Here is a 25,181-nt window from a genome sequence, read left to right as displayed (position 1 = left end):
TATACAACAGGATGTCAGTGTCAACATTGAGTTGCTTCATTTTCTAAGTTGTGTTTTGTTTTTTGTTTTGTCTTTTGCTTAGCTATGCATCCTGTTGAAGAAAGAATGATTCAGGCAAAATATGGAGGGAAAAGGGAGTTTTGATCCACGAGACATCGGGAACTCAGCAGAATGAGGGAGCTGGCCCTAAATAACAGATAAACAGACTTAGACAGTACTACCTGAGGTGAGAAAGCAGAGGGAAAAGGAAGCAGAGAGGAAGGAAAAGGGAAGAAGAGGACCTTAGCTAGGGATGAGGCTTAATTGTAGAACATTTGCTTGGCTTGCACAAAGTCCTGGGTCCCATTCCCAGCACTCCAGAAACTGGGAGTAGATGCCAGCTTGGGCTAGAGACCTTGTCTCAAGCCCCAGAGGAAGAAGAAAGAAAGATTGAAAAAGAGGAAAGAAATCAATGCCAAAGGAGAAGGGATAAGAGAAGAAGGGAAGACTATATAGACAGCAACCGTAGAGAACCTTGTGGGTTCTCAGGGCTCAGCGTTGGCCTTTTAAGACAGAATCAATGTTAGTCAGTGCCCACCCTGTCACTTTCCTTTGGGTCAGTGTTAGAGAACCTGGGTTGGGCTGGAGGGAGCTTCTTGAACTAGTCCTTCCAGCTGTAAATCACTGTATACACAGCCCCTGCCCATGGTGTGCTTTCTATGTCTGGTTTCTGGGTCTTCTCCCACCTTTTATTCCTCTTCTTTCCTGTGCTTGGAGTTTCTCTTGCTCTCTCTCTCTCCTCTTTCCTCCCCTCGCCCCTCCTATCCAGAAGCATCTTTTCTCCTATTTCAAAGTGTTTTTCTTGTCCAGCTCCTAAAATAATACACATGGAAGCGGGAGGGGCCTCTCCTGCCAGCGCCCCGCAGGGTAATCAAACCATCCTCACTGACATCATGTTTTCTAAGTCGATGTTTGCTTTTAAAGCTGCAGAATAATCTAAACTTCCAGCCCAGCATCTCCCCAGAGATGCAACGTTATTCGGATTTGGCCAGATAGGAACTCACACCCCTGCTCACGAAGGGGGCATTAGTCCGCCAATTAGTGAGGACTTTTCTCATACTTTCCACCCCTTGTCCCTATAAAACTCTGCACAGTCTCATATGTCCCTGGGTGCCAGGGACAGAGAAAATGAGGGCTGTAAGGGAGAGGCAGTGGGGAGACCAAAGAAGCCTGGCACTGTAAGCAGAGTGACCTCCACCTGCCTCCCTCCAGGGCTGGTATCTTTGATTATGGGACACTAGTTGACAGGAACTTTCTGCTAAACTTTGGCACACTCAAGCGAGACCAGTTAGAGATCAAGGCTGATGGTAAAGCTACCCCAAGGGACCAGGGAATTTAATCCTCACTGGGTGGAGAGAGCCAAAGTCAACAGCTCAGTGCCAGAGGCTGGGGCCTGGGAAGACATGAGCAGCTCTGAAGATACCCCATCACCAAACAAAGCCCCCAGGCTTGAGAGCTATGGGGCTTCAGGGTCACCCCAGTGACCTTAAATTATTTGCTTGACTTCTTCAAAACTGTTTGTTGTTGTTGTTTGTTTGTTTGTTTTGTTTTTAGAGAGGGTTTCTCTGAGTAGCCCTGGGTATCCTGGAACTCTGTTGACCAGGCTGACCTCGAACTCAGAGATTGGCCTTTCTCTGCCTCCTGAGTGCTGGGATTAAGGGCGTGTGCCACCACCTAGCTCAAAGACGTTGTCCTAGTTACTTTTCTATTGCTGTAATAAGATACCACACCTTATAGAAGAAAGGGTTTCATTTGAGACTTACACTCTTGGAGGGTGAGAGTCTGTGAGCATCATAGCAGGGAGCATGCCTTGTGCTGCAGCGGTGTCTGAAAGCTCACATCTTGAAACGTAACCACTAGGCACAGAGACACTGGGAACAGGGAGGTTCTCTTGAAACCTCAAAGCCTACCCCAAGGTCACACCTCCTTCCACAAGGCTTCGTTTCCTAATCCTTCCCAAGGGGTTCCAACAGCGGAGAACCAAGTATTCAAACATATAATCTGCTGGGGGCCTTTTGCATTAAAACTACCATATGTGTTTTTTAACCTGACCATCAGAATCTGTTTATTTATTCATATATTCATTTGCTGGACAAGTGTTTTATGTGTGTCCTTTACATGTCAGATGCTACGCTAGGCACTTGGAGACAAGGCAGTCATCAAATTTCTATCCCTGAAGTGAGAGAACATAGATATTACGGACTTGGTTACTTTCCTACTGATTTTTCTACTTTTCTACTTACAGAAGAAAGGATTTAATTGGGCTTATTGTTCCGGAAGGTTACAGTCCATGATGGTGGGACGAAAGCATGGCTAAAACAGGAGAGAGAAATGGAGAGTACAACAGGCAGGGCCCATGCACGGCTTTTGAGCTCTGAAAGCTCACCACCGCTGACACATTTCCTCCAGCAAGGCCACACCTCCTCATGCTTCCCAAACAGCTCCAGGAACTGGGAACCAAATATTCAAACATTCTGAGTCTATGGGGACCTTTCTCATTGAAATGATCGGGGGTGGGGGAGGGAGAACAACAGAAGAATGTTTGCAGAAGTGACTTCTTTTTTTTTTAATATTTTTTATTTATTATTTATACAACATTCTGCCTGCACACCAGGCAGATCTTACTATAGATGGTTATGAGCCACCAGGTGTTTGCTAGGAATTGAACTCAGGACCTTTGGAAGAACAGCAAGTGTTCTTGACCCCTGAGCCATCTCTCCAGCCCCACCAGAAGTGACTTCTAAGTTGGGATTTTTTTTTTTTTATACAAGCAAGGAAGAGGCCTGGGAAAGGAAATGGAAAAGAAATGGAGGTGAGTGAAGAGAGCTGGTGCAGAGGGCACAGCGTGGCTGTGCGGAGGATCAGAGCAAGCTCAGCAGATGGAGTAGAGAATGTACTCTGAGGGGAAGTCCAGAAGGAAAGTAGGAGTGTAGGCATGGCGGCCCTGTGGGCCATGCAAGAGGAGCCTAGATTCCCACCCTGAGTTCGCACTTGAATGGACAGTTCTACCGAATGCAGTCTTAGTTGAGGAGAGCCATGAGAAGAGGGTGAAGAGGTGGTTGGAAGGGGGCTTTGGGTGAAAACAAATCAAGAGACAACACATTTGAACAGAGAGAACGTTGAGGGCACCGAGGAAGAAGGTGGGAAATGTGAGCAGTCATGGGGAAGAGGCAGCGATGTGCTTTCTGGAGGAGAGACTCGGAGGCCTGGCGGTGGGAGGATGGTAACTCTCCCAGCAGGAGGAAGCAGGGGCCAGTTTGGAAGGGTGCTTCTGGGAGAAGCTAGCCCACCTCACAGAGCTGGAAAGAAAGACTCAGAAGAACGTGAATGTGCTGAGTAGGGAGGAGGGTGGACAAGAAATGGAGGTCACAGAGTAGAAACCTCTCTGCCTTCTAAGTGCTAGTGCTCAGATACCCGCCCCTTGGACTGGGGACTGGGGCTTCATCTCAGGAGGCAAGGGGCTAGGACTCCAGGCAACCCATCATGCAGATAAGATTTAAAAAAAATGATTGACAGAAGTCTAGCCATGGAAGCTCCCTTGACCTTCCTCTTGTTATCTTTGCCAATGGCCGTTTTTTCCCTGGAAGGTGAGATTCTTTGAGGAGGTGACAAGGACTGGCACCTCCAAATGGAGGTCGAGTGTTATTTAAAGACAGGGTTCCTTCTGAGAGACGGGTCACCAGATAAAATCATCATTACGTGAACAACACGGCAACTGCGTCAGGGATGTGGCTTAGTGGCATAGCGTGTGCTCGTCATACTCAACGAGCATTGATTGGGTATGGTTGAGTATTGAATGCCCTAAAGCCCATTCCCTGGTGAGGGCACCAGCCAACTGAGAGAACACGTATAGCAGGAACAAGAGGGACCCTGCTTCAACAAGGTGGAAAGAGAGGACCAACCCCCTGAAAGCCGTACTCTGATCTCCACATGCGCTCTGTGGCAAGCATGCCATCCCATGCACGCACACACACACGCACACACACACACACACACACACACAAATAAATTTAATTGAATTTTAAAAATTAGAAAGTTACTGGTCCAAACATAAGACCTACGTAATGGGCTCAGGAAGAAGGGAGTTGAAGATCAAGTCAGGAGAAGGCCCTGCTCTCCTGCCCACACTGCTGCAGACACTCTCTTCCCTACTGCATGGTTTTCTCTTCAGTGAACCCCAGTGAACCCTAGAGCCTGCAGTCACACACACCCATGGGTAATTGAAATTCAATACTGAGGTATTGAAGAAATGGGGAGGGCAGGGGTCACAACCTTTGGAATCCAGTTCAGACTGACCTGCTCACTCTCCGATTCCTCTCAGGCCTGAGAAGCAGTGGGCATCCCTGGCCAGTGGTCAGCTGCTGGGCCCTCCTGTGTCCAGAGGAATGGGGTGCTGGCTTAGTCTGGAGCTGGAAAATCCAGCTGTGCTATCTGCCTGACCCAGATGCCTGAGATGCCTAGCCACAGCCAGCTCTGATTCACACATTTCAACCCTTTGCCACATCCCATCCCAGACACTCTCCCTGCTCCTCTCCCTGTCCCCTAAACACCCTCTCTGCTGGTGACTGACTTGCTGCTCCCGTCTCTTCTACCCTTGGAAGCAGGTGTTACCAGACCACTGGGTCAGTGAATTTGACAGCCATTGATTGCAAAAAGTCAAAGAGAAACTTCTCTTATGCTTAAGCAAGTCTCCCTTACTCCCATCGCTTATGTTCTTATAGCTTGGGGGCCAAGAACAACCCTCTCTTGAGAAGGAACTGAAAATGAAAACAGTCTCGCCTTTGCATACCATTTTCTCCCTGCAAACTCTTTTGCACACAGCCTGTTGTCTGTATTTGTTAGAGGCTCCGCTGTCCCTATCAACTTCTCTTGCAGGTAGGAACTCGGGACGGAGGTCTACAAAGGAAAACACTACGGACACAGGAAAGGAGCTCAGAAGCAGTGGGAGCTAAGCTCCAGGCCTAGAGCTATGGAGGCAGAAGTCTGCGGCACACGCTGGCTTTAGTGACTCATAGAAATATCTGCTGTAGAAAACAGCCACACCTGGGCCAGAAGACATAAGGCTGATCTCGGCCTTAAAGGGACTTTGATTTGTAGTAAATGCAAAGACATTCATGGCTGCTCCAGGTGCTTAGACCAAGTGGTTGAGGTGCTCAGAATAAGCACTACTTATTCTGCTTCTCGGCCCTCAACGGGACATTTATAGCACGCCCTCTAAGGTTCAGACAACCTCAGAGGAGTGGAAGGAATGTAAGAGCTGGAAGTCAGGGAGAAGGACTTTGGGCATGACACCACCTTGGCAAATGAGCTCACAGCAGGTACAGTTGCCTGCGCTGGGCCTGCACAAAGACTGCCGTGTCAACAGTCAGTAACGGATGAAGGAGGGGCTATAGGAACCTGCCCCTCCATGCTGAGCTATTGCTTGGCCTCTGGGGGAGGGACAGTCATTGTCACAATACTTAGGAAAAGTGAAAAGCTCCATGAGCCAGGGGCTTGAGAGATGGCTCAGTAGTTAAAAGCACTGTCTTCCCTTCCAAAGGATCCAGGTTTAATTCCCAGCATCCACATGGCAGCTTACAACTGTCTGTAACTCCAGAGATCTGACATCTTCACACTAATGCACATAAAATAAAAGTAAATAAATTATTTTGTTTAAATGGTGTGGGGGGGAGGGAGAGATGGCTCAGTTAAGAGCACTGACTGCTCCAGAGGTCCTGAGTTCAATCCCCAGCAACCACATGTTGACTCAACCATCTATAATGTGTCCTGATGCCCTCTTCCGGCATGCAGGTGTACATGAGACAGAGTACTCATATATTCATATACAGTAAATAAATAAGTCTAGAAAAAATACACGAGACACAAATCCCAGTCATAGAATGGACAAAAGTAAATAAAAAACGGCAGCCATCTTCAGCTGGGCCATTGCTTGCACCCATCATTGGCTGTGCTCTCACTACCACTACTCCTGTTGCCACAAAGGGATTCTTTAGAGGCAAAGGCAGAACACCACCCAATACGAGGTCAGAACTCCCACATCCATTTGAAGTCTCTGGGTTTATAGGTCGTGTTTCCCTTTCCCCTTATAAAGGCCATTTGTTGAAGAAACCGGGATATTTTCCCTACAGAGTTTCCACCTTCTGGATTAGGCTGTGTGAACTGAACGAGAAACTACACCTGTTACACTATTCTCCGAGGGTGGCTGGGTGGAGATAATCAATAAAGTCTGTGGTTCTAGAGAGCCGGAATGTTAAAGGCTCGGAATCAAGTTATCTTGGGCTGTCCTTGGTTTCCTGATAGCGTTTATTGTGATCTGACATCCTTGAGCTGATTAGGTAAATCCTTTGGAATGTATAAACAGACTCCCACCGCCTACCAACCCGAAGGCTAAGAATGTCACCACAAGTTCCCACGCAGCTGTAACTCACCACCAACCCAACATTCCCACCAATGTATTTTTAAAAATGCCTTGGTTAGTGGCTTTGGAAAGATGGCTCTGCAGTTAAGAGCACTTGTTGCTCTTGCAGAGAAACTGAGCTCCATCCATTTCCAGCACCCACATGGCAGCTGACAACCATCCATAAGTCGAGTCCCATGGGATCCATCGTCCCTTTATGGCTTCCAAGGGCACTGCCAATGTAATCTACTGATATAAAAACAGGCCAAACACCCACAGTCATGAAATAAAAATAAATATTTTAAATGCCTTGATTCGGGAACAACAATATGGCTTTCGTGAATAAAGATACCTCCTGCCAAGCCTAAAATCCAGGTTCCATCCCTGAGCTCCACATGCCGGAGGGCCCCTGCAAGTTCTATTCTGACATGTACACAAATGCACACCCACATGCATGTAAGTAAGCAAGCAAACAAATAAGAAATATTCAAAATAGAGACCTTATCATGACTTCCCTTTTCTGTTACTATAAGAACTTCACAGAACTTAAAGGTTGGAACATGATATTTGAGGTAACTTGAGTCTGTGTCCCTGAGCCATGGTTGGTCACTCACATTTGGATCCAGAACAAATTCTGTTCCCCTTAAGGTGAAAGCTATGTTTTTGTGTCAACATGTTTTAAATACTATAGTGTCTTAGATGTATCCTGAAACGTGATAGAGCCATATAGCCAGAGCAGGAGACGAAATTCTGAGCAAAAGTCCTTCGGAGAGTTTTAGGAGGGAGACACATAATGTTTACTCTGATTCTGTAATATCTGTGGACACGGACAGCCATAATTAGGTTCATTGGCTCATCAAGAGTTTATGAGATGGTTGAGCTAGTATTAACGCCTGCATTTAGTAGCTGGGATTCCTCCAAAGAGAAGCCTTACCTCATCACTCCAGGAAACAATTGTCTTCCGGTATACTTCCTCTCTGTTGACCCTGTACAGTGTTTGTTGAGACTGTTGTTTTCCAGTTTTCAGAATGAGTTTGCCTAACCTTTACCATACTACCCAAAAATGACTTATAAACTACTTTTTGTGTTTACAGTAAACTTACGGTTTTTAACAGGTTGGTGCATTTCTGTCCATCCTACTGATTACTTTTATTTGTATCAGTCCTCTCCTCTTGGCTTCTTGGAATTTGCTTCTTTTGCTAAACCTTTGTTGTCTTTGATAGCTCCAATAAATTAACCTTCCTTCTTGAAAGGTTAATTTATTATTTTAAAGTTATATTTTTGGTTATGTGTATATGTGTGTGTATGAATATGTGCACATGAGTAATACCAGAAGAATGGATTGCCCTGAAGATGGAGTTCAGGTGGTTGTCAGCTACAAGGTATGGATGCTGAGAATCAAACTCTGGCCCTCTGGAAGTACATACTCTTAACTGCTGAGCCATATCTACAGCCCAAGAATGATGTTTTTAAGTTCTTGCATTTTCTTTACTATCTCCTGTCTTAGTGTTTGAGGGACCCTGACTCCTTTCAGTGGTGCCTGGGGACTAGTATCAGGGCACTAGCTGGGCATGTTGTTTAGAAAGTGTCTATTCTATCTCTCAGACCTAGGATTAGCCCAAACCATCAGAAACAAAGGGAACATTTTAAAGTCTAGCAGAAGCCTCAGTTTTCCTCATTCCATCTTTCACCTCTACCTGCATACAGATTTGTCACTTTGTAGGGAACAAATATCCTTCTCTCCATCTTGCCTGCTGCCCCTGTCCTAGTCTATTCTCAATAAAAGGGATGCCTTCCAACAGCCATTCAAAACCTAGATGCCATAAAAAAATCATTGCATATAAAATATACTCTATGTAAATCCAAAGACAACATAACAGAGAAAATGCATTCAACTTGTATCACAGCAAAAATCTTATCTTCCTATAATTCAAAAGGTCAAAAGGGAAATTAATGAGGAGATCATGAGCAGGCCAGGCATGGTGGCACACACCTATAATCCCAACACTCAGGGAAGCAGAAGCAAGTGGATCTCTGTGAGTTCAAGGCCAGCCTGGTCTACAAAGTGAGTCCAGGACAGCCAAGGCTACATAGGAAAACCCTGTCTCAAAAAAAAAAAAAAAGGAAAGAAAAGAAAGAGAAAAAAGAAACACTGTGGCAGGTGAGATGAATCGATAAGAAGGCTTGCAGCCAAATCTGATCACCTGAGCTTGATCCCTGGACTCCACATGGTAGAAGGAGAAAACTGACTCATGCAACAAAACTGACTCCTCTGATCTCTAACATACGAAACTTGGCATCTGCAGGCTCACACATGCATGCACAGAGAACAAGTAAACGTACAGGGAAGAAGAGGGCATAATCAAGATTTTTTTTTTTTAAAGGAATGAGGATGTTCTTTGTATATTGATAAGAAAGATCTCCAGGGCACGAAATGACTAACCACCGTCTGGAAACAGAGTCTATGTGCGTATAGCAGGCACTGGCCAGCTATTGTCCAAAATGTTTCCTGTTTTCACGTGGGCACAGTGCAAACATGACTCTCAGCCTCCTTTGTAATAAGATGGGTTATTGACTGAGTTCTGACCGACAGGATGTAAATAAAAGTGACTGAATGCCACAGGTGGCCAGTACTGGAAAGCCTCATAAAAATGAATCAGGGCTTATGGCAGGGGAAGTCCAGCAGCTGGCTGCATCCCCAGGTTGAATAAAAACAAATGGGACAATGGGGACAGCTCCCATGCTGTCAGAGAAAATAGGTGTGAACAGCAGAGGAGAGAAAGCAAGGCCCAGTCGTGGAATGGGCTGGAATTGGGAATGATGCAGTGCCCTAGTTTAGTAAAGGAAGAGGGCCAAGAGGGAGAAAGAAAGGGTAGGAGCACAAAAATGAGGCAGAGGGGCCCGAAGGCAGCGAGGCTCCCAGGGAAATCAGTGCTCTGGAGCCTGACATTGTGCACTATTAAAAGACCCAAGAGTTCACGGGAAATGACCGAGTCTATAAAAATATATATATAAGATGAACTTGGATTGTTTTTAAATACGAAAAAATAGGAAAATGTTCACAGAATAATGAGGACATATGAAAAGACTGAAACAGTAGCTTGAATGGCTCCTGCTGGTCCAATATTTCAGCCCTAAACACATGTGCATATTAGCGACAATAAATGGATCCAGTAGGTTCATACATGTATGACCACACCATGTGGAAACCTGGGAATCGAACCGAGGTCCTCTTGCAAGAGTAACAAGCTGTCTAAACTGCTGTTCCAGCTCTCCAGCCTCTGATACGTATATATGTTTAAACCCAGCCTGACAGAACAGGTATGTGTAGGAGAGCGAGTAGAGTCATAGCAGGGCCAGATTTCTCAATAGAAAATATGGCTTTTATTTTGAACTATAGAGTTATAGCAATTCTCTGAGATATAAACCAGTTAGAAGACTGATTGGATTACACTTAGCACCTGAATGGTGACCAGATGAGAGCACAGAAGAGGATGGGCAATTCCTAGGCTGGGGCCAGCAAGTTTTCTACAGAGAAGGTATGTCTTCTTCATTATTATTACCCTCTGTCTGTCTATCCATGCCCCTCACACTTTCCCTGCTGTCCTAATCTCTGGTTATATGTGCTTAAGCTCGCCCCCAGATCCCTGAGCACTCCACACACTGTGGTGCTGTCTGAGTCACCTGTCGTCACCCTGTGGCATTCTGAGCAGCCCTTGAATGGCATCAAACACCACTGTGGAGAATTTAGTTGGTTCTGGTCTGGGAATCTCCCCTCCTCAGTGCTCCCAGGGCCCTTTGTCATCTGTTCACCATTCAGCTACTAAGACATCAGACTGCGGTGACCTCACCAGGAAGACTCATCTCCTTCACCAAGCACTCAGGCCAGTCTGGAAGGGCACAAACACCTCGTGAACTTTTACTTAATTGACCTGAATGGGGAAAGTTTGTCTGAAAATACCAGACCAGAACAGGCAAGAAAAGGATGGATCCGAAGGAGGGTGGGAGGCTTGGGACTCTTCAGACTCCCCAGAACCCTGGTGCTCAGCCCGTGGGGCCTCTTCCTCTAGTACTCCTCTGCCCCCCGCCCTTTCAAATACAGGGAGGTAGAGGTTCTGATTTTGGGTTCCTTGGGAATGAGAAGGCTTTCTTGGGAACAGGTTGGAAAAGAATAGTTGACACTGGCTCAGAAGCAGCTGCTGCTGTGTGAAAGAAGCTTTTCTGCTTCAAAGATAGGGCAAGGGCGATAAAAATCCTAGACAATAAAAATCCCAGAGAACTGTATAAAGGCAAAAAGCACAACCCTTTGCCTCCCCCTTCTCTGAGGTCAGATATCTGTGCTCTCATAACCACAGAAACTCAGAGGACAATCCTCATGTGCTTCTTTTGAAAGGGGAAGAGCCATTACCTCCCTCCCTCTGAATCCTCCAAGTTCAGTGTCACCCGAAGCCTGGGCAAAAGTGGCAGTGGTTCTGTCTGGAATGTAACAAGCATGTAGAAGGCACATCGGCCCCTTATCAGCAGTTTTTTTTTTTCCATGATCTGTTGCCAGCCGTGAACTTCAGTCTGAAAATATTAAATGGAAAACGTAGAAATAAGCAATCTGTAAGTTGTAAAGAACTTTCATCAGAGTATATCGCTATCATTGTGCCTAGTTTGTGAATTAAACATAACTGTGAGGGTGGGCATATAGGAAGACACATACTGTACCATGCATGGACGGGGTCTGACCTGCTTGTCCGGGGCTCTAGAAGTCTCCCTTAGCCTAGAGTGAATTTTGCTGTTCGGTATCAAATAACCCGATTACAATGAAATGCTTGTGAGTCTGGAGATATAGTGACTGATGGGCTTTACATTATATCTGGCTTTTATAACTTTAAAAAAGGATGTATTCGTGTATCTTATGTATGTGGGTATTTTGTCTGCATGTATGCACACCACAAAAGGACATCAGATCCCATGAGACTACAGATATAGGCAGTTGTAAGCCACCATGTGGGTTCTGAGAATTGAACTCAGGACCTTGTGGAAGAAAAGCCAGTGTTCCTAACCACTGAGCCATCTCTCCCGGCCTGTGGCTGGCATTTAAATGATTATTATCCTGTGGCTGCTGTTTCAGTGTGGTTGGCAGGGCATGTCACATGTCTGTTCCATGCCACTGAAAAGGTGCACATTGTGGCAATGGATAAATTCCCATTCATAGACTCCTCCTGCACCCTCACTGTAGTGGGGGGGCAGTTTTGCCTGGAGTGAAGCTGAATAAAGACCCCGGATGTGCCTGCCCCCAGTGCACTCCTGGCTTATGGTCAGAGCACCTGCCTTTGGGTTGGGTTTCTGTTCTTCGTGAGGTCATATTTTTCCCAGAGGGAGGCTGTGAGTCAGCATCAGAGATCTCTAGGCCTCACACCCATCTGCCAGCCCCTTGCGCCTCCATGCACATCATGGATGCCACGTCCTGTCATCATCCTGAATGCTTAGTCCCAGGAGTTGGCTGTTGCAAAGGCTGCTGCCCCTCATTTTCCCCTTGCAATTTCATTCATCCTAACCCCCTTTCACCCTTACCTTTCACCCTTCTCCGTATCTAAATTGGCTGTCTCCTGCTCAACTCCTCTGCCTGTTCTTTCCATGACCATGTAGGAAACCAGACCCTTAACTCATCATGGCTACCTACCAAAAGTCTGACAGTCAGGCCACCCAGATCTGTGAAGTTCTCCCACAACCCTCTTCTCTGTCCTCTAGTGACTCTGTGTGCCTCTGCTGCCCAGCACCTTGCTGACCTACCTGCTCCTTCTTGCCCTGTACCCCATTGCAGCAGACCGCCTCACATTCCCAGACCACACTGTCACCCTCTTCAGTGTATCTATTTGCTCAGCCTTATACTCAGTGACTTCCCTTTCCTACCGTGACCCACTCGCCTCTCATCAGACCACCCCCCCAATCAGGTTCTCTGACCCACTTTTCCATGACATCCCCTTTCACATCTGATTTCCTTGCTATGAGGCTGAGCCCCATACACTGACATCGACCCTTTAAGCTCATTTCAGGGTGTTGCCCAGCTGTTCAATCCACTGTTCGACTATCATAGTCCAGATGGAGAAAGTGGGCCAGTTACAGCCTTTCTGGCTGCTGCTTCCTTTGGTACCTCATGATTTATTTCTCCTGCAAGGGTGCTTTCCCTTCTATCCTCAGGCCCTTAATTCCACCCCTATTGCTCAAAGTCCTGTGTGATGTCATCTACCAGTCTCTTGAAGATGACCATTAAGGACTTTGTCCCTGTCCCTTCTCTGCAGCAGCACTGGCCCCTGGCATTGGTGAGTCCTGGCTTTCTGACCCACACACATGAAGGATACCTAGGTACGGAGAACCTGTGAAGAAACCCCCTCAAGTGCTTCTGCCAAGCATGGAAAGCAAGATGTGGATTTGCTGTTCTGAATTTCTGAAGGCCAATGATGGATTCCCAGAACTCTAGAGGTGGAGGGTTTGCTGTCAGTTGCAGGTGAAATCATGGAATCCAAGGGCCCACTTTATGTACACAGCCCCTAAGCCTTGCTTCCTTTCCTTCAGAGCTCCAGAACTGGTGTAGCAGGAAGATGCCAAAAAATGCTTACCTGTGCTGCAAACAAGGTGTGTTTTAATAGCCATGTGAACAAGGAGGAAAATATTGCCCAGATTAAGGCGAAGTCAGGAGGGTTCACAATCAGTGGAGTGTGCTAAACGATGCTGAATGTTGGACTGACCTGTCAGAATAGATGTTTGGTAAAGGAACTATCCAAGACCTGCTGCATCTGATGCATTTCCAAGTTCCTAATGACGATACAGACAGGGCACTTCCAGACACGTAGATAATGTAGACAGAACGTACAGACACGTAGATGATACAGACAGAATGTTTAGAGACACGCAGATGATACAGACAGGACATTTACAGACTGTAGATAATATAGACAGGGAGAGTGCAGACGTATAGATGATGGTTATGAGCGTGATTACGGGGCTGGGGAGGTAGGACAGCTGATAAAGTGCTTGTCCTGAAAGCATGATGAGTGCAGTCTGATCTCCGGGGCCCAGGTACAGTGGTTCATGTTTTAACCCCAGTGCCAGGCCAGCAGAGCCTAGGCACAGTGGTTCATGCTGTAACCGCAGTGCTGGGGCAGTGGAGACAGGAAGATCCCTGGACCTGGCTGACCAGCTGGTCCACCTGAATCAGCAAGCTCTAAGCCATCAAGAGACTGTGCTCATCCCCCTCCATCCCCAACACACAAACCCTCAAACAAACAAACAAAAAACAAGCAAGCAAAAAATAAATAAAAACCAAGATGCTTCTCAGGATGGCACTCAAGGAGCAACTCCTAAGGTTGACCTCTGGCCTCCCTATTGTTGTACATACATATCCTGCACACACAATAGCACACAGGCGTGCACCACACTGCACAAAGTTATCTTCGAATAACTAATTAGGGTTCAAATCAGTTCATTGATGGAGTCCTAGATGATGTCTCTAATAGGAAAATTCATCAAAAACAATATTGAAAGGTAGCAGTGGTGACACAGGCCAATAAGGTCAGCATGCAGAGGTGGATGCAGGAGGACCGAGGGAGTGCTCAAGACCAGTGTGGGGTGCAGAATGGGAAGACCTCGCAAGCGAACCAACAAAGGCCCAATATTCAGCACAAGTTACAGAGACAAACGACAGAAGGTTCCATGTGAAGTTCGAAGTGAGAGGAAACGAATTGTGGGTTGTTTCGAGGAATGCCCATCAGGCTGAATGATGGAGAAAAGCAAGGAAAAAAAATATGACAAAAATCAAGAGTAGTAGGGATGGAGGGACAGGTCCAAAGCAGGCTCTGAAGGGCAGGTGCTGTTCTGCTCTTGATCAGGGACCTCCGTTGTTATGGTAGCACTTTAAATGACCGTACCTGTTCATATACCCTTTTGTGTATTTGTTGCTATTTGTTGAAGGGACGCTTTTAAAGTCTTATACCACCTTGCAGGAAATATCAAATCCCAGAGTAATCCAATCAAGCAGAGCATTTGATTGATAGCGGGAGTCAGAGTGAAAGTGTCGTCTCTACCACGCTCTGCCTGTCTGAGGTCCAGGCTGGAGACCCCTGCAGAGCTCAAGGGCTGTTCTCTCTGAGGAGTCAGGCAAATGGGAGTCGTTGGGGGTCCACCCCCACGTGACGTCAGGATGCTACTGGATCATAACAAACAAAAAAAGTGCTCAGGAGCAGCCACAGGTGGCAGGTGACAGCTGTCTTCAAACCTTCCAAGCTGTTACATGGCAGAGAAATCTAGCCTGGTCTCCGAGGTACCGGATGCCAGGATGGCCAGGAGCTGAAGGCACTGTGAGGCTTACCTTGGCCAAACAACATAACTTCTTAGCAAGAGAATGCCTGCATGAAGTCCTGAGCTCCTTTCCCAGGCAGGGCTCAGGCCTCCTGTTTAGGCCGTTGCAAAGGGTACCACAGAAGAGAAAGGTAGTTCCAATAACTGTGGACGTCCCTTTACCTCCCGTCCATGAGATGAGACTGTGAAACTTGCACATTGTGTGCACAAAGAGAGACAGAAGCCGACTCCAGAACCAGCGCCTTTGCAAGCATCGTGTCTTCTTGATAGCAAATTATTTTTTTAAGTCAACGGGTAGTGTTGTATTTCTATTATTCCAATGCTAAAGCGCCCTGAGACACCACTGCTGCCCAAGAGCATAGGTCTGTCTTCCAGATCACTGCAGGATGCTGTGTTCAACTTCCAGACTATTTGCAGGGGCCTGGTAAGGATTCCTCAGGATTACCTGGAACAGAAGCTGACCGGCTTACTCTCTGCCGCCCTCTGCTGGCCCTTCCCTCCATCTCTTATTTATGCAGGACACTGATGGTGCCTGGTTTGGAAAGTACAAACCAAAAGCTTCGGTCCCCCAGAGACCGATATTCATGACGACTCAACACAGAGAGCAAGAAGTGGTGTGTGGAGCTGTAGTCCAGTTACAATACATGGCAGCGTGGGTCTTGCCAAGTGACAGCAAAGCCAGTCACCTCCACAGCCTTTTGAGGCACAACTCAAAAGGGACACACAGAAGTAAATCCACCCAACTCCAGGGACAGCTGCGGTTCTTCAAAATCCAGGGCCCTTCAAGGACCTATGGGTGGCCTGGGGTCGGAGAGGTTCCAAGTCCTAGGAGACTTGTCACCTCCTGATAAGGTTTTACTGTGCTTGCAGGCCCATCTTTGGTATGGTCTCCGTGGAGAATGACCCTGCCTGGAGAATTCCACAGACAGGACACAGGTTGGAACTCTCCACAGTGGCTAGGTAAAGACAGTGGTGCAACTGGCCTCATCTGGTGAGTGGAGTTTCCTTTTGGTTAAACAAAAGCAAAGGGAGAAAGATGGGTTAACAGGTGAGGTTGAATTGTGGCTTCACCGGGGAGAGCAGCCTGCCAAGGCCAGTGGGCTCCAATCTAAGACAGGGGGTAAAGGAGCTGCTAGAAATCACCCTGAATCAGGAGTACCTGCTCTTTGTTTTTAGGGAGCCCCAAGAATCTTCAGAAAAGCTTTGAAGAACTAGCATCAGGTCACCTGTTCTTGGAGGCCACCAATACCCAGACAGCCTTTCCCCTTTTTGTCCAATCCCTGCCCTGGGCCCCATCCTAGACTATTCAGTAGCTGACCCTCTTAGAGCTGGCTTCTGGAGAAAAGCCAGAGTGAAGGTTCAGACCTGAGGAAGAAAGTGGGGGGGTGGAGGGCTTGAAGACTTATTATGCAGAAGAATGTTCTATCTGGAGGTTTGGGTTAAAACTAGACGAAGAGAAATATTTTTAAACGAAGCCATTCTCAGATGCAGTGTGACTGGAACATTGAGGAATTTGGGCTGTTCCTAAGATGTCATGAAAGCGTGGAGAGAAACCCTGTTGAAGAAAGTGATTGGGAGAAAAAGCCACTGCCTTTGTCCTGTCTTATAAAGTTAAGCTCCTTCAATGCAGCTCACTGGCTTATTCCATAAGCTTGGCTTCTCCGCGGCAGCATGTGTCTGAGCTGACATGCTGCCTGCTCAGGATGGCCTTATGAGTGTGTGGTCGCCTCGCCAGCCTCCCTTGCATGCCACCCGCCCTATACAGCACTGGAATTTTCAGTCTCTGCTTTGGCCTCATACCTCACTCTACAGTGGACAAACGGTGGCCCAGAGGAGAGACAGGTCACTCATGTTACACAGAATAAAAGGGCTGTATCTGAAAGTCCAGGCATGAAAATACTGCTTGGCTCCCTTCCCTAGCTCCGTCCCCACACTGCTAGCTTCCTCTGGTGCCGTGGGATGAGAGGTCTCCATCTGGCTAAGGGAGCAAGCTGAGCGTGGGGAAAGAATCGAGGGCAATTGGGTACTGGTCGGGAATTGCCCAGAGCCAGTCCTGTTCCTACCTACACATGCTCCCTCTACACCCTACACCCCAGAGAATGCAAATGGCTCGTTCTCTATGGGTCATTTCCTGAGGAGCTCAGGTGTGTGTGCAGCTGAGCAAGGTTGCACGCACACGGCACAGCATGTATGTGGAGGCCAGAAGACAACTGTTGGGGGTTGAGTCCTGTCTTCCACCTTGCTTTGAAGCAGCATCTTTGTTGTTGATGCTGCTGCCTGGTCCCGCAGGCTAGTTGACCATGAGTTTCTGTCTCCATCTCTCATCTCACTTAGGGACACTGGAATTACAGAGTCCTGTTAGTTATCTGGTTTTCTTTCCCTTCCTATTGTTTCACATGGGTATAAATAAACTCATGTCATCATGCTTGTGTGGCAAAGTGGTTTGGTTCTGTTTTCTACTCCAGGGGCTGTAGGATGGGGTAGATGTAAGAAGGGACCACAGTACTGACATTGGAGAATCTTTTTTTTTTTTTCCTAACCTTAAATACTAAAACGGACTCACCAGGTCTGAGAACAAGAGAAAGCTTCATGGCTTTCCAGAATGAATAGTTGTTTCCCATGGCTGCCATCCCATGGCTGGTCACAAATGTAGAAAATGCTGAGTCAGTCAGGGCATGCCTATGGCAAGGTCCCATTTTGTGTGGTCTGAGTGTAATGCAGTCGTAACCTTTGTGGCAAAAAGCCCGGAGTTCCTCTAGTAGCTGATAGAGCTGTGAAACCAAAAAGGCAAAAAGTAACCCCGTGCAAGATGGAGGGACATTCAATTCAACGTACAAACATTTCAGTGTCAAGCTGAAAAGTTGCTGGCAGTTGATGGCTGCTAGGAGGGGGCACGCCGCTTTAGGAGTATGGTTCTGAAGACCATGTTCCTGCAGAGAAGCCCATATTCCTGCCGATATGGGTAATACTAGTTGGATTCAGTGAACTATTAAAAACAAACAAACAAACAAACAAACAAACAAACAAAAAGGACGTGGGTTTGGAAAGTGGACGTGGCAGGGGATCTGGGAGAAGTTAGAGGGTGACTATGACCAAAATAAATTGTATACATGTATGAAGTTCTCAAATAATAAAGTGTATTTTTAAAAAGAATACAACTACCATTACAGCTGGGAGGGAAAAAACAAACCCATCTCTCAACAAACAGTAACATTAGTGTGCTGATGAAGGGGTAAAGCATAGAACCAACAGACCAGCCACCCAGAGCCCTCTGGTCACCAGGGAAAGTATTCCAGGAATACTTAGTTCACATAGGGAACTACTGTGGTTTGTCCCCTGCAGGTTCATGTGTTGGAATCTTGGTCCGTGAGGTACTGAAGTGCTGATGGGGCTCCACCATCATGAATAATGGATGGTGGATGGATCTCACAGGAACCTGTTCTCACAAGCGTAGGTAGTCATAAAGCCCACCCCCACCCCATGCCTGGTCCCATCTGCATGCAGCCATTTCTTCCCTCCTCTCCGTGTTGTGATGGAGGGAAGAGGGCCTTTGCTAGGATGCTGGCACCATGGCACCCAGCCCCCGGAGTCACAAACCAAGTAAACCTCTTGCATATGAATTATCCAGCTCCAAGTTATAGTACAGCAACACAGAACAGACTAATATTACCAGCTCAAAGTCCAGGCCGGCCAGCAAGAATCTGGGGTAGACAGGGAATCAAATTGCAGATAGGGCTTACATCATGGCCTTTTTAGCTTCCTGTTCTGGGACTCTTGAGTGATGCTCTCTGATTTACTCCTCTCCCGCTAAGGCCCATTAGTGACTGAAAGGTATCACTTGTCACATGCTGTACAAGACTCCTCCTGGCCCTCCTAAAATCACTATGCACATCCCACTATAGAAGCTGAGCCCTAGAAGACATCCCGCAAGCACATTCGGCAAGCACATTCGGCTTTATTCCAATGGTAAGGTTTTGTTATGTTTTACAGAACACTCCTCCACGGCTGGCTGGCTCACGACTGGAATGACAGGCTGCACAGGAGCCTTGCCCAGGCTGGGCTTCCTGGTGCCTCACCCAGAAGAGCGCTCACTGAGCACAGCTTTGGAGAACTTCCTTGGGCAAAAGCTGGAGTAAGGTGGCTGGAGACTGATGCTTGCTCTGGAATCTAAGCTTTTAAATTTGTAGCTTGTTTTATGTTTAAAACTGAAAGGTCACTCATCCAGTCTAATACGACCATTTTCAATTTGGGGATGTTACCCATATGCTATGCTTCAAGGAAAAAGCAGACTTCAGTACGGCAACCAAGGTCAAGCTGGAAGATGATGGCATTATTTCTCCATTTTGCCACCCTGCTCAGTTTTCCTTTATACTGTTCCAGCTCAGAAAAAAAGAGCGTCCCCCCTCTTACACACAAGGGCGGTATGGGCTGAAGGCTGACAAGTGTCTTGCTGTGTGGCTTACAGTATTTTTTCCTGGGAGGTGGGGAAATAGAATCAGTGACAAAGAACAATTAAAAGGCTTTTTTTGTTTGTTTTGTTTTTGAGACATAATTTCTCTGTGTAGCCTTGGCAGTCCTGGACTCACTTTGTAGACCAGGTTGGTCTCAAACTCACAGCCTCTACCTCCCAGAGTGCTGGGATTATAGGTGTGTGCCTAGCTTGGAGTTTAAACAAAACACAAAAAGATCCTGGGTGTGCCAGGTATGATGGTACACACCTGTACTCAGGGAAGTAGAGGCAGGAGGATCTCTGTATGTTCAAAACCAGCCTGGTCTACAAAAGTGAATCCAGGACAGCCAAGGCTACAGAGAAACTCTGTTTCAGAAATAGAGAGCAACAGAGACAGAGAAAGAGACAGAGACAGACAGTGATCCTGGATGGGTTCAACTAAAGCCTACATCTACTCTGCTGATGTCAAAACTTTGCCAGTTTGGTAAACTTCCCCAGCCCTATTCTAACACAAGCATCGTGCCAAAATTGCTTTGCCCAGGCATTGACCTCACAGCAAAAGGTAAGAAATGGGAGAGTTAAAACTACCCGTATGTAACAACAGCAGTTTGTGAAGTTAATTAAGTGATAAGGCGGGCCTCCTCTGCACAGAGGACAGAGCCAGGAGACTGGAAAGAGATGGCAAGGAACTCTCTCACACACAGATCTGATCAAAAGTGCAGCTCAGAAGCATAGAACAATCTGGAACTTCTCTATCAAACACTTGGGACACATGCCAGCAGCAAGAAAAGACGGCTTTGATGCTGGCAGTCTGACTGGTGAACTATGTCCTTAAAAGAAAAGGTCTCTGCCTTTCCCTGAGACCAAGTGAACTGGAAAAACATAAAACGGGCAGAGAGGCGGGGGAAATTCAGCCAAGAACAGCTAAAGGAGTGGGAGCCAGGTATTCAACTCAGAAGGAGCCTAGATATGGTAAGCCCCCAAAAGTGGAGTTTTGAACTTCGGACCCTCCCACGTAAGCTGAGCACCTCGCACTAAGGAGATATTCTTCAAAAGCTCCCCCTGTGCATGTTCACTGTCCTGCAGATGCAGAGGCTGAAGCTCAAGGGCAATGCCGGGAGCAAAGCCTCCCACTGAGGTGTCTATAGCCAAGAACTAAAGAACTAAGGGAATGTCCACAGGGATTGGGCAGGAGGGCTGCAGGACTGGGCAGCCCTGCCACCAGCTCACACTTATCCATGCTTAGATCTGAGCGAGCGATCACTCTTGGAGGCCCCACAGCAGAGCCTGAAAGGCATGGGGCTGTAGCCCAGTGATTACCTCAAATGCATAAGACCTGATGTCCACAGAAGGAACCAATGATAAATGAGTTTTTACAGCACAATTACCCGCAAACCAGCTTGGAGATGGGGGCTGCTTTTTTTTTTTTTTTTTTGGTAGAAAACAAGTTCTAAGAATTCATATATCAATGTCTTTTCTGATAAAAAAAATGATACTTTTATTATAATTTTTTAAAGTACAGAGCTCCGATCTAGATATCACACACACACGCGCGCGCACATACACACACACACACACACACACACACACACACACACACACCCCACACACACACTCACTTATCTCTGATGCTGACTTCTCTACCCCCTCAAATTTGGCTAATGAGTTATGCTCCAGGGAGTTTTCCAGTTCAACTTGTACTGAGCTTGGAATACCAGGGATCATGGGTTTTCTGGCTCTGCCCAAACGTCCATGATGGCAGCTGGCACATTTGCTGAAGAAATCCTTTCTGCAGCTCAGCACTCTGGTGCTGTGGGCACTGGGTGATGTGTGGTGTGCTGCTACAGTATGGGCCTGCATGCCATCACTACCCTGCAGGCTTTGCTCTCCTCACTGTGCCTCTACAGGGGCTTAAACACTGTGATGAAAAAAGGTTTCTATTGGAGAGCAGGTAGCTCAGCCCAATACCAATGCTGCCTGTGAAGTCACAGAGCCTCAACTCTGGGATTACAATTCAACATGAATATTATTTCAAAGTAAGGAAACAGATGACTTAGCTGGCTAGGAAAATGCTTGATTCTTTCTAAAACTTGCAATCCACTGTGGACTTTGTTTCATGATACAGTCAAGACAAAAATGAGGCAATCTGTGTCACTCACACTACTGCTGGAGCACCCCTTCCTGTCTCCCTCCCCACGAAGGAATGACTTCAGAGCCTACTTGTCACATCTGTGACTTGGGTCATGTGACCAGCTCCAAACTTGGTTAAGATCTACTGTGTAGCTATGATGTTAAGGTGAGACCCTCACTTTGAGGAGAACATAACCCTTAGAATAAGCTAAGAACTGGGCCAGCTACTCTGACACCAACAATATTGAAATCCAAGTTAAGCAAGTACTGCAACTGTCTTCAAAACCCATATGCCTTTCTTCTATCAGGAAAGCATCACTGAGAGCCTGGCCTGAGTAAACCCCCGACAGTCTACTTAACAGAAGCAGAGAGATTTTAGAAGTAGGAAATGCATTTCATGACATCTGCTTCCAGGACAAACCGCAGCCAAAGAAACACTTTCCGGAGTTGGTCTGATCAAATGTCTATCTCAAGAACAAAGGCAGCCAGCCTTCACGAGGTACTGACGTATGTTCTGCCAAAAATATTTTCCTCTTCCTAAAGTTATACGTTGTCTTCAAGTTCAACTATATTATACATCTGTTCTTTCCATCAGAAAAAAAAAAAAAGACTTTTTTTTTTTTTAAACTCCAAAAATGAATGATGTCTATGTACACTGAAGGTAGAGTTCTGATTGATTGGTTGGTTTCTTCTGTAATTCAGAACACAGATGAAATCAAAAGATCTGTAATGGTCTGCACATTCATGTCTTCCCAGGGCTCCTTTGCTCGGCTCACATGAACTCATCAGAATCGTTACCATCCTGTAGGAGACCAAGAGTGAAAGTATGAAGGCACTGAGAACAGTCAATCGGTACTTTCCGTTTATAATTACCATGCCAACCCACCAGCCCCTTCTTATTCCTAATCTCAGGGTTCAGAAAGACAGCAGGAAGACAACCAAAGGCACCACTACCCAGTTGTCAGTAGCTCTTGGAATGACCAGGAGGAGTAGCCACAGCCTCCAAGGTGCCAGATACCTCAGCTTCCAAATTACAATGTAAAGCCCACCCCACCTTGTAGCCGGTATGAAGAGAGTGACTACAAGAAAATGTGACCCTGCAGAAGGGGAGTGAATAGCTCATCATTTAGCATAAACCCTGAACGCTAAAACATGAATAGCTGAGATGAGGGCTGTGGAAACTTTTTTCCTGCAGTGATTGAACACAGCTCATGTCACGGAGGATGTGTTAAATACACCAACAATTTTAGAAACTTTTGGACTGATCCTCAACAAGGTATACTACATGAACAGTATCTTGCTTCCTTAGGCCAATAACACTGTCATATGCAAAACATGTATGCCCTAAATCCCAGCATGCTGAACCCCCTGGTTTTCATGGATTTGTGATTTCACATGAGAGATGCTGTGGATGGTTTAGTTTTGGTCCCAGGTGTGGGATGTGGGACTGGTTCAGATGGTCCACAGCAGCAGACTATTTGCCTCATTTGAGTTCTGAGAGGTGGCTCTCTACCAGCTGCACACAGTTTAAATCTGAGGACTCTGGAGAAAGAATGCCAGAGCCCAGAGTGAGGAGGTCTGAGAAAGAACAAGGCTATTCCTGCTTCCCCTTTGATGCTCCTAGTTGCTGTTGTGAGACAAGATGGAGATCTCCTGAAATGAGGATTGGACTGGCTCCAAGGAGCCCAACGACCCTAACCAGCAGGAAGCAGCTAAGAGAACTGTGTCCTCTCCTCTCACTAACCCTTTCTCTCTAATACCTGGTGTTGGGGTGTAAAAAGGGATTGGGATGGGGTAGGGAGAAAAAGATAAATGCAAATATAAGTTTTAAAAAGTATGACAAGATGAGGGAGGGAGGGAGGGACTGGGAGGGAATGAGGGATCAGGACATGGCTGGGATACAGAGTTAATAAAATGTAACTGATAATAAATAAATAAACCATTTTCGATGAGAAAAAAAAAGTATGACAAGAGATAGCTGATTTTATTCACTTCTTTTTAACAGGTAAAGTCCTTAAGAAGCCAAACATGGGCTAGTAATCAAGCTAGCTGGCTTGGTCTCCTACACAAGACAGCACACGGGTCAAGGGCCAATCTTACTGCATGGCCGCATGGCAGCTCCTCGCATTGGCGCACACTGGCAGGGTTCTTTTCCGGCACAATGGCTGGCTTGTGAAGCACTGGCCACTGCCCTGGTTCAACTTCTGTCTCTTATTGCTTAACGCCAGTACTGCCAGAGACAGGACCCGACTTAGGTTTCTTTTTCTTTTAAGGACCCTTGTTAGAAATGGTAGAAAAACATTGAGGTGAGAGTAGAAAACGGGTTTCATAAACACTGTTTTTCTCTGGCTTCATTCGGTGGCTCTATATTGCTCCTCCCCCCTCTTCTTAAAAAATGTTCATTTTAGGGTCTGGAAAGATGGTGCAGTGGTTGAGAGACTTGCTATTCATGCAGCAGAACCAGGTTTGACTCCCAGAACCCATTTGGTGGCTCATAACCATCCATAACTCCAGTTCCAGGGGATCCAACATTTTCTAGCCTCCAGGACACTGCATGTGTGTGGTGCACAGCCATACACACACAAAACACACACACATAAAATAATAAAGTACCATTTAAAAATTTATTTGTGTGTGTGTGCGCGTGTGTGTGCACCGTATGCATGTAGAAACCATGGGGAGGTTAGAAGAGGGCACTGGATCCCCTGGAAGAGGAGTTCTAAGAGATTGCGAGCCACCATGTGGGTGCCAGGAACAGAACCCAGGTCCACTGCAAGAACCCATGTGTCTAGCCCATGCGCTTCTCTTTTTCTAGCACAGGAATAAGAACAACAGGAAACTTGGCTCAACTGTTTGTGTTCTGTCCCAGTACCAGGAGGGCTGCCTCCAGAGTCCTCGATTCAGGAGCAGCTTCAGAGACATCAGAAAGTTGGTGTGCACCTTCTCTGTCAGCTTCTTTTCTCCACCAGTGAGGAAAAACAACTCAGTATGGCCACCTGACTGGTAGCAAGAAAAGAGCACTCACCCCACAGGGGCTACGCAATGGATGTCAGTGCAGAGATCCCACTGCCCAAGGGCACGTGTTCTGGGACCATCGGCATGTTTAATGACATACCTGCTGTCCAGAACTTTCCTTGGACAACTATTACATTTTGGATTTCCCAGTCCCTGTACTATCTGGCTTACCAGACAGACCTAAGTGGTAAACTGACAAATAAGAGGGACATAACAGTAATAATCTATGCCTCCAAGCACAAATAAAAAAAGGACTAAAAATTACAGATCAAAGAGGTCATGCATGCTAAGGGCTGGAGAGATGGCTCAGAGGTTGGGAGCACTGGCTATTCCTTCAAAGGTCCTGAGTTCAATTCCCAGCAACCATATGGTGGTTCATAACCATCTATAATGAGAACTGGTGCCCTTTTCTGGCCTGCAGGCAGACTACTGTATAAATAATAAATCTTTAAAAAAAAAAAAAAAAGAGATATTTATTTAAAAAAAAAAGAGGTTAGGCTAAAGGGAAGACTACAATTCAGATGAAAATCTAGCTCAGACGGAGACTAGTGCTCTTCCTGATGAGCTTGTACAGTCCTATCTAACATGAGCATCAGCCTTTGAATGAAGATCAAGAGATCACACGGCAAATTAGGTTGTAAAAGACAAGATAGTAACAGGAGACTGAAGCCTTTCCACTGGAGCCCCTCATGCATGGCAGCAAGTAACAGAGCAGGAGGGGGAGGGAGCATCAGCCTCACACTGAACACTGCAGTCCTGGGACTTTTAACAGTGGCATCCACATGCATTTTCGTGCACCACTGG

At 46.6% G+C, this 25,181-nt stretch overlaps 1 protein-coding gene across 1 annotated transcript in view; it reads right to left on the bottom strand.

The window, feature by feature from the left end:
- Positions 1–21,108: 21,108 nt before the first annotated feature.
- Ccdc25 (coiled-coil domain containing 25) overlaps positions 21,109–25,181 on the bottom strand; it is a 30,339-nt gene continuing 26,266 nt past the window's right edge. The window contains exon 9 of the mRNA XM_021654494.2: positions 21,109–22,164. Within this exon, the coding sequence (XP_021510169.1) occupies positions 22,135–22,164 (30 nt within the window). The 3' untranslated portion in view covers positions 21,109–22,134. The remainder of the gene's footprint in view (positions 22,165–25,181) is intronic.

Source organism: Meriones unguiculatus, chromosome 9, assembly GCF_030254825.1.
Source record: "Meriones unguiculatus strain TT.TT164.6M chromosome 9, Bangor_MerUng_6.1, whole genome shotgun sequence".
Taxonomy (NCBI): Eukaryota; Metazoa; Chordata; class Mammalia; order Rodentia; family Muridae; genus Meriones; species Meriones unguiculatus.
The sequence above is the reverse complement of the archived record's forward strand: the minus strand, read 5'-3'. Positions and strand labels throughout refer to the sequence as shown.